This window comes from Stylophora pistillata, chromosome 1 (assembly GCF_964205215.1).
Source record: "Stylophora pistillata chromosome 1, jaStyPist1.2, whole genome shotgun sequence".
NCBI lineage: Eukaryota > Metazoa > Cnidaria > Anthozoa > Scleractinia > Pocilloporidae > Stylophora > Stylophora pistillata.
In genome coordinates, this window is record NC_142519.1 from 53,976,439 (window position 1) to 53,986,544 (window position 10,106).

The following is a 10,106-nucleotide window of genomic DNA, read 5'->3' on the forward strand; positions in this document are numbered from 1 at the left end:
TCATGCAAACTACTTCAAAATGGCTCAATCTTGTTTATGATATTTTTGAAATTAAAAAAAAATCCATATTTCCTTACTCTTTTGGTCTAAAAGGTCCAGTACTTAAGCGATATAACACGTCTTCTCATTACAGTATTTTGTAGTTGCACTGTTACTTGTTGGTTTAACTTATGGTTATGGTTAATTAATGATATTGAAAAATCATCTTGTGTCACTGAATGGCGCGAAATGAACGGTATATGTACGTTTCCTTTGCCATGTAGGCAGTTTAGTAATTGTGCGCAACTGTCTGTCAGAAATTTTAATCCATTGGACAACACTTTAAGTTCGAAAAGGATTATTATCGGGCATAACTATAAACAAGTAAGCCATATTGTTGGTAATGTCAGAAAATTGTCGAATACGCCGTAAATATTTCTACAAGATTTTCGAGGCCTTCATCCAAAGAAATGGGAACTTGTTCGAATGGGATTCCGAAGAGGTACGTCCTCTCAGTGTTGGTGTTTTGGGGTTTCTTTACGATGTACGCGTTGCGAACCAATCTGAATGTGGCCATCGGAGCGATGGTTAAAAACCACACCGTTGTCATCGATGGGGTCGAGACAGAAAAGGTAATATATAACGTTAATCTAACTTAATTCTCTTGATTCGAAATTGTATCACACAAAAAAATTCAAGAACGACTACTCGCAGACTAATCGTGGAATATAAAGCGGTCAGGAGGTAAATTTATTTGGTCTGTGGTTTCCATGATTCAAAAGATTTTGCCAGTTTTTTTCTTTTCAGTCGCCGCGAGTAACTCCCGCGGCGACTGACCTGACATGCACGGGTGGCATTCTAAAAAAGATAAATTCAAGCTTTCATATCCCTGAAATCAAATAATTACGAAATAACGAAAATTACCACTTGGAAAAGATAGAAAAATCTTCGCTTGTTCGACACAGTGCGCTTTTAGAGCGCGTGCGCGTAGTTTTCAACAATCGACTAAATTCTCTAACATGTAAGGCAGTTTCAACGACGCTATCAATAGCAGAACCGGTCCAGCAATACCATTTCTTCTGTTTCTCTTACACTAAATTGACGACACTGACTTTAATGAATGACTTTAAGAGCACAAAGATCGCGAAATTTATTTTCAAGATTGTATTCACAGCAACAATCCTTGGCCAATCAGGTCTCGCTTTGCGCGGCTGGAATAGACAAGTGATAGACACATCTAATGCACAAATTATATTTCTTTAATTTCGCTTTCAGGAGGGGGAATTCAAGTGGAGCTCAAAAATACAAGGTAGGGTTACTTTGAAACGATGACATCGTTGCCCTCTGGCAAGGCATGATGTATATGTCGTAGTTCAATTTTATCCTTGGTTCAAATTTTATTTTCCTTTGTTTGAAACTCATTATCATACATTAACATGACCGAGAACAAAAGAAAAGAAAATTTGAACCAAGGATAAAATTAAACTACAACATATATGTAAATATATAAAGAGAAGGAGAGAGAGAATATTATTGGTACATGGGCGCGTAAATACGGAATTTCTGGGTTTAACTCGAGTTGAACGCGCGAAGAGAAATTCTACATTTACGAGCAACCAGATGTTGTGTTTATTATTCAAACACCATAAACTATTGGAGTGCCATTACCACCAATATGCAGCTACTGTTTCCTTTTTTATAAAATGGTGCTTAAGATATGAAGCCAATTATGTTTTATGCAGCTAATCATTTTATAAAATGGTGCCTTAAAATATATGGAGTGCTTTTTATGCAGCTAATCATTTTATAAAATGATATTTTATAAAATGTATATATTATATTTTATGCAGCTAATCATTTTATAAAATGATTAGCTGCATAAAATATAATTGGCTTCATATCTTAAGCACCATTTTATAAAAAAACAGTAGCTGAATGGCGGTAATGGCACCCCATAATAAACCTATAATGACGTGAAAATTTTAACAAACAGTCAGGGATTGAGAATGGTCAACACTTTGTCATTCAAACAACAACAAACATATGAAACATAGGTGTGAACTGCGGTTATGAGTGCTTTACTGCGAAGGATCGTTCTCATATACGACTTTGTCATTCGTTCATCAACCTGACAGAGTTGTGCGAAAGGCGAGTGATGAGTCAGTAGCTGATTGGTGATCTCAAACACACGTAAGAAATTATCGTTATTTTATACAAGTACAGTTACGGCTTCTCTCAGGGCTGGAAATCTCTGAAGAACATCGCAGTTTGTATGATAAAACATTTAAACAAAGCGTGTTAACTCTTACCCACTACCCGTCGGGAGAATGCTAACCTGTGTAACTATACTCACAGGGGTGGTGCTGGGTTCGTTTTACTACGGCTACGTTGCGTTGCAAATCCCCGGAGGCTGGTTCGCCTTAAAACTCGGAGGAACACGCCTGTTTGGTTCAGCGGTGCTGATAGCCTCGGTCTTGACATTATTAACCCCGTTGGCTTCCAGAGCAAGCGTGGTGATTCTTATTATAGTACGAGTTTGTGAAGGATTAGTTCTGGTAAGTATTAACTTTCTTCAATGCATTCATGTGGCCACTGAAGCAGATTGGAAAAGGAAGAGCCTTTAATGCAACTCCTTGATTTTCTCAATAAGCAAGTGCGTAATGCGCATGCATCAACGTGCATCTAGACGTGAAACACGCGGAAAGTTTCAAAGAAGCCGAAAGGTGGTTAAATTACTTGAAGCATACTCAAGGTTTTAGAGTGCTCCTCCACCTTCCCACTGCTTCAAATGTCTGTAACCGGCCGTTTTGTCAAATTATAAATTATCAGTTTTCCACTGAGATGTAGCTTCTGACAAAAAGGGGCGTTCAAAAAGTTAAATAACCACTTGAAAAAGCGTACTTGGGTTCGCCAATCATTTGTTGTTATTGAGTGATAAAAAATATCCAAAGATCATCAGTTAATCAGGAAAACACTTAATACCTATAAAGAAAAATGTAAATATAAATGTCTATGTTAGACAAATTGTAATATTTCAAAAGCATTCCTACCTTCCGTGGTAAGTTCATTCAAAATCTCACTGGCGGTAGTCCCAGGTTACCTCCATAAAGAAATTGTAGCTGCCACAGCAGTTTTAGGCTAAACGTACCTTTTATTTCATTTGCAGTCTGCCTATCTATTAGAGAGCCTTAACCTGTTACCTTTTCACGCGTATTCACAATTTCTTAGGGCGTACTATTTCCATGTAACCACGCAATCTGGAGTAAATGGGCACCAAGCATAGAGAGAACTACTTTAGTTACAATAGCAGTGACAGGTACTTTTCAAACTCGTTCATTTATCTTTGACTGATTTTATGGATCGCAGATAATTGGTTAAATAATTTTTTGCCGTGAGTGTAATCATATCGAAGAGACTAGAATTAATAACACAAGGAGCACGTGGATTAGGGATTGAAAAGATTGCTATGGATCTCGAATGATAAATTTGCAAGATATACCCTTTTTTTCGAATAACCTAATTTTTTTTTCTAGATGTAAAAAGCGAGGCTCCTTCTGTTGGTCTCCCACTCAACGTTTGGCAATTTCGTTTTAAATGTAAATATTTCACATCATTTCATTGGAACGAAAGATGTTCAAAAACAAAACTTGACATTTCTGATTTAAGGTTGCACTGTTGGCAGTATTGTAACAATGCCGATTTCCGGTTTGTTAACAAAATACGATCTTGATGGAGGATGGCCAGCTGTGTTCTATACATTTGGTAAGACAAAATGTTTAAGGTACACAAATAATCTCTAGATTGTGAAGGTGTAGTCTGATCGTCCGGGTGAGTGTAGTCCTGAGAAGGACTGTTGTCGGTGGTAGTGACTGACGTTTCGACAACCTGTGCGGAAGTCATCATCAGAGTCAAGTGAATGATTTTTGTCAGTAGAATATTCTTAATCCAGTTCGTGTGAAATGATCGGTTGGTTTTGCCGTGATGTTATTGGCTGTAAGACTCAAGTGACGTAAGTCGGTCGTCATTGGTCTGTTTCGATCTGTCGGTAAAGTTAGGTCGTTCTTTTTCGGTCGTTTGTGATGTTTATGTCGTCAATGAGTCGTTTGTATGGAGCGGGTAGTTGCTGACATCTGTTTAGGGGAGTCTGTTCTAAGTTAGTAAACCAGCTTTGTTTCAGTAGTGGTAGTGGGTAGTGGGTCGGTAGTGGTAGTGGGTCGGTGGCGAAACAAACGACACCGCAACCCCTACGACTACAGCAACCATACCGTACATAAAAGGCATGTCTGAAAACATCTCGCGCATCTTACTACCCTTCAATATCCGCGTCGCCAACAAACCCATCACCACACTACGTCAGGTTACTAACCAACGTTAAAGACAAAGACGAACCGAGGAACAGACAGGGAACGATTTATAAGATCAATTGTTCCGACTGCCAAGCCTCCTACATCGGTGAGACTGGCAGAAACCTCACAACAAGACTGACTGAACACAGACGGGCGACGAGGAAAGGTGATGTCAGCAATCATATTGCTGAACACCATCGACTTACCAACCACAACATTGACTGGGACTCTGCGCAATGCCTAACCTATAGCACTGACTATTTTCAACGACTGACTCTGGAAAGCTGGTTTACTAACTTAGAACAGACTCCCCTACACAGATGTCAACAACTACCCGCTCCATACAAACGACTCATTGACGACATAAACATCACAAACGACCGAAAAAGAACGACCTAACTTTACCGACAGATCGAAACAGACCAATGACGACCGACTTACGTCACTTGAGTCTTACAGCCAATAACATCACGGCAAAACCAACCGATCATTTCACACGAACTGGAATAAGAACATTCTACTGACAACAATCATTCACTTGACTCTGATGATGACTTCCGCACAGGTTGTCGAAACGTCAGTCACTACCACCGACAACAGTCCTTCTCAGGACTACACTCACCCGGACGATCAGACTACACCTTGATGTTACCCCCGGGTTCAAGCCATTTACTGAATCTCTAGATTTTTTTGCTTAAGCATGAAATTAAAAAAGATAAACGAATCATTTAAAGCCTCAAACCAGATTCAAACTCAGTGCACATCCTTCCTTTTATTAACGTTTTGTGTCGTTTGAAAATTGATCTACCTGTCTCATTATCAAGAGAGGCAAAAGGCACCAACGATTAAAGGAAGAAATTTGATCAATGGCTAAGTAAAGCTGTGCAGTATATCAGCCGAGCATATGGAAATCAAATCATCCTCCCCTTCGAAGCCCAAGCCTCCTCTGTACAGTCCATTCGCCAGCATGAAAATTGTTAAAATTAACACTAAATTAGGGCTCCCCAAAAAGCTGGTTTTGTCAAAGCTTACAAACCTCTTTACTTCAGGAATATTTGGCATCATGTGGTATGTGGCGTGGTTTGTTTTGGCGTTCGAATCTCCATCAGTTCATCCTACCATAACATATGACGAACGTTCCTACATTGAGCTGACCGCCGTTAATATGGATGAGGTAAAAGTCTTTAAGTCCCGTATTGCATACGGAGGACTAAAACATCTAGATGCACGAAAAATACCGTAAGGACTGACCAAATAAATGAAAATTAGACTGTTCTTTTTACTCGGGGGTAAGAAGTGAGTTCAAAATAGTCACCACGTCAGCTCGACTTATGAAAATCCATGGACTTTTAGAAACGACAAAATTTTATTTTCTCTACGTCGCGCATGACCTGTAGAGGAATAAACTCGCATTATTATTTGCAGCTTGTAACTTTTACAGCCTTAGTTGAGTCCTTGATAGTTTGAATTAAAGAAACAGAAATCCCAGTTGTACAGAGGTCAGCTGAATCAAGTTTACACAACAATTTTGGGCATAACGGTTCAAAGTAGTTATTGTTGTAACCGTATGTGAGCGTTAACTCAGTTTTATTGTACTTTGTTGACATTTCGAGAATTTCATTGGCAGGTATCTCATGGTACCGTTCCTTGGAAATCGATATTGACCTCGGGCCCTGTTTGGGCCATCATCATAGCGGCGTTTGCTTCTGATTGGGGCTTATATGTTTTACTTATTTGTGTTCCACTTTTTTTGATGGACATCTTACACTACGAAGTTGCAGCGGTGAGTAATCAGCGAATAAAAAGTACTGGATTAAAGCAGAAGAAGTCTTGTTAATAGTGTCTGATATGAAGTCTTCATCATGCCTTGAGGCCATGCAGCAAAGAGTCTGCTATAATTTTTAGCGCTTGAGTGTTAATTGATGTCTTAAATTTTACATTTGTTAATTGAGTGTTTATTGAGTGTTTTAATTGAGTGTTAATTGATGTCTTAAATTTTACATTTGCCTACTTGTGATGTGAAGAAAATATTGATAATTAGTTAATCCAATACAAATTATTCTATACAAAACCTTCGACTGACAAAAGTTGATACGATGAAAGTATTGCCTCAATGACTGTTGTGTAAAGTGCTCTCGTAAAGGATTTTAAACCAGGATGTTTCAACTCCACTGAAGTCGCAATCGTGCGCAAAAAGGCTTACAGTCGCGTGCAAAAAGGCTTACTTGGATCTGTTGATTTGAGTGAACACAACGTGAAAGAACAAAGCGCGTAGAATCTTTGAAAGAGGAAGGATTGGTAGTTTAAAGGAAACCTTTCTCAGTGCAGACTACGAAGAAGAAGACTTACGCTTCCATAAGCTAGAACCAGATGATAATTTCAGAACATAAAAGATGAACGAAAGACATGGTCGATTCATCGCGTCTTTAAATTTGACAACAAATGAACAGAAAACCAAGATGTTAAGTGAGAGTTATATTTCAGTCTGATAATGGTATAGTTTATACCGAAATATAACTGTCACTCAACATCTTGGTTTTCTGTCCATTTGTTGTCAAGATTTAAAGACACGATGAATCTACTCGGTCACGTTGTATCGTTCATCTTTTATGTTATGTTTCCATCTTGAGTAGAAATGACTTAAACACAATAAAAATATCCCAAATATCAAAGCTCTGACTGTCCATGGCCTTCTTCCTATTTCTTTCTAAAATTTTTGCCATTATTTCCTTTTTATCACATTTCAAGGCTAGTTAAAGAGCAACAACAACTATTCTCTAAGCTTAGCCCGGCCAAATCAATTTACTTCTGTAATGATCCTCTCCGGAACTTAAAATCTTTTGTCCGATACGTGCTTCTACTCGGCTAATTTTTTTTCTTTCCAGATGGGGTTTGCAGCATCCGCTCCGTTTGTTTTCAAATCGTTGACTTGTCCACTGGCGGGAGTCACCGCTGACCTTCTTAGACGAAATATTCTTTCTACAAAGGCAGTGAGACGCGTGTTCTACACAACAGGTATAACAGGCTCACATTAACTTATTTAGCAGTCGGATGAATATCATGAAAAGAAAAATAAAAAAGGAAAATAAAAGATAGATGGCGTTGTAAAGTGTTTAAGCCTAAGGAAAACACAGATATCATAAAAATACAGGGAATTCTTACTTCGAAATTCTTCATAAGTTCCTAGCACTTTAATAACGATAAACAGTGTTAAATGATAGGGTCGTAATCCCAATGGTATCAGGCTTAATACTCGCTAAATGTTCCTGAAGTAAGAAACCACCATAGCACTCCCGAAATGTCGTTGGAGTTGCACGGCAAAAGGAATGAACATCAGATATTCATAACAAGATAGAAGGTTCTCTTCAGCCTCGTCCTGTTTCAATTTCATAACACCGGGTTTTCTCGTCATTGTGTGTCCAGCCCGAAAGCCTTTACTTCTTTGATCACCTTGAGGAACTCTGTGCAAGTGAAAATGAAATTCTCACAAATCAATCAGCTTATACATCTACACTTAACGTGAATTGCCACAGGAATAGCCAATCAAACAAAAATATTTTTCAATTAAGCCAGACTTCTGACTAACATCCATCAGCTGGTCAAGTTTCCTACGCATGTTAGAATGAACTCTTTTTTTTCTGCAGGTGCAGTTACCGCTGGGCTGTTTATTCTAATAGCAGGCTATTTCAATAATCCTGATGCTGTAATTGGTTGCATGTGCGTTGCCGGAGCATCCCTTGGATTGGTGTATGCGGGCTTCCATGTTAACATGTTAGATATAGCGCCAAGAAACGCATCTGTCGTCATGGGCATCGTTAACGCAGCCAGTAACACCGCGGGCTTTCTCAGTCCCATGTTGGTTGGGTTCATAACTCATCACAAGGTGGGATTCACTAAATAAATTTTCAAGGCTGATAATCTTACTCCGTTGTGTGTCTAGACGTATTCGCATGGTACCCTCCCTACTCTGTACTAGCAAATTAACGGAGCGACCTATTATATATGTGTATGGTTCAGGGCGAGACGGACGAAGCGGGAGGGGATGTGGAGGGTGAGATCCACTAAATATATATGCTCGGCTGATAGTCTAACTCTGCCGTGTGGCTTGATGCAGTCCCATGGTATCCCCTTCCCCCCTCTCCCCTGTACTGTGGCTGACAAATTCGTTTCCAGGGCCTTTTCCCTTGATTGGGAGTGGGCCCCACCTAAGAGAAAGGGCCTCAAGACGAGGTTGGGGTGGCTGATAAACCTGTCTCAAGAATATTTTGACTTTGTTCTAATAGACTAAGAATTCGTTTGACTTCATCTTTAATTATTCCAGCCACTTCAACTGAAAGGACAACTTATCCCTAATATCTGTGCCTAAACTTTGCTTCTTTGCCTCTTGTTGCTTTTCAGACCGCGGGGGAATGGAGGACAGTTTTCTGGATAACATTTCTTATGTATGTCATTGGATCTATTGCTTTCATGGTGCTAATGACGGCTGACAGACAAAAATGGGACAAAGTTGAAGGTGTTTCGAGAGAACCCAGTTTAGACGTCGCCATTACACCAAGATAGATTTCTATTTTATTACTATAGATCTTCTATACAGCTAAAGAAAGATAAGATTTAGAACATTCCCATAAATCGAAACAGGGTTTGATATTTTTTTGTAAATGTTTTTATAGATGTGTGTATTTTTAAAAGCTACGAAAGTATCCAAACTTCGGCACAAAAATGATAGGTTACAGATTCAAAATACGGATCAATACAATACGATATTCTTTATTTAACGAAGGTGACGTAATTAACCCAATGAGTTATCTAACTTACGGCCTTCACAACCCACCCATACCACCCCAGGGGAGGACATCCATCACACAGTAATCTCGTGCGTGGGAAATTAACGTCTCCTACCCCTAACCCTGCAGGAGACGGGACCTCCATTTATTCGTCCCTATCCGAGAAGACTAGAATATCTAACCATTTCTTGATGTTATAGAAAGGCAGCATATTCTTCTCAATTATTTTAAGACCATGAGTGTTGGTCCGGCCGGGGCTCGAACCCTCGACCTCCCGCACAACAGTCCAGTCCTGTATCCATTGAGCTAACCGGGAGACGTTTTCATCGCTTTTTCACATACATAAACTACTTTTTTAATTATAGATTCGTGCTCCATTATCATCATTAAACTCAAATGAGTTCAGAATAATAAACTTGTCTATTATTAATCGGAGTAAAAGAAAAATGATGGCGTAGTCTTTATTAATTAGATCTCATCGGTAGCACAGTTCTCTAAATGAGTAGCTACTGAAAACGCAGTATTTTCGCAGAATCATACGTGAGAACTGTCACAAGATCAATACCACACTACATTGTATATAGTTTTTGCGGCTGACTGCTCTTGATATTATTGTTACCTCAACGTATACGCAATACTGCTTTAATTGCTGTATGATGCGAGAAAACGGACACCAGACGTCATTATATCAAAGCTAAGACCTAGATAATATTCTTGAGTTAAGAGGATGAAATTTCTCTTTTGACATCGATAAAATGGAATAGAAAGGTTGTATGAATACAATAGATATTCTTGTTTGTGATCTCTTAAATCTCATGGATCCATAGCGCCAGTCTTTAGTGTTATTTCTTATCACCTCTCTATGGTGATATTGTATTGTTTGTCTAAAGATAATTGTATATAGGCCTAATGGTTAAGGGAGATCCATAGCAATGTTTTGAGTCAAAACTGTCCTCAGCTAAATTAGAAATTTCCTTGATAAGATGCAAGAGGCAAT

At 38.9% G+C, this 10,106-nt stretch overlaps 1 protein-coding gene across 1 annotated transcript; it reads left to right on the plus strand.

The window, feature by feature from the left end:
• The first annotated feature begins 17 nt into the window (after positions 1 to 17).
• On the plus strand, positions 18 to 10,093 carry LOC111335384 (vesicular glutamate transporter 3). Its single transcript, XM_088762486.1, has 10 exons — positions 18 to 611; positions 1,255 to 1,288; positions 2,335 to 2,534; positions 3,208 to 3,295; positions 3,646 to 3,741; positions 5,375 to 5,499; positions 5,953 to 6,108; positions 7,211 to 7,340; positions 7,970 to 8,208; positions 8,724 to 10,093. Exons 1-10 carry the CDS (start codon positions 450 to 452, stop codon positions 8,883 to 8,885), a joined length of 1,392 nt encoding a protein of 463 aa, XP_088618612.1. The 5' UTR covers positions 18 to 449; the 3' UTR covers positions 8,886 to 10,093.
• Positions 10,094 to 10,106: the final 13 nt, after the last annotated feature.

Bases quoted from the DNA above. Each gene is read 5' to 3' on its own strand.
- LOC111335384 (XM_088762486.1), top strand. From the start codon at position 450: ATGGGAACTTGTTCGAATGGGATTCCGAAGAGGTACGTCCTCTCAGTG. The intron at 6,109-7,210 runs GTGAGTAATCAG...TTTTCTTTCCAG, and splicing joins TACACTACGAAGTTGCAGCG to ATGGGGTTTGCAGCATCCGC. The intron at 7,341-7,969 runs GTATAACAGGCT...TTTTTTCTGCAG, and splicing joins ACGCGTGTTCTACACAACAG to GTGCAGTTACCGCTGGGCTG.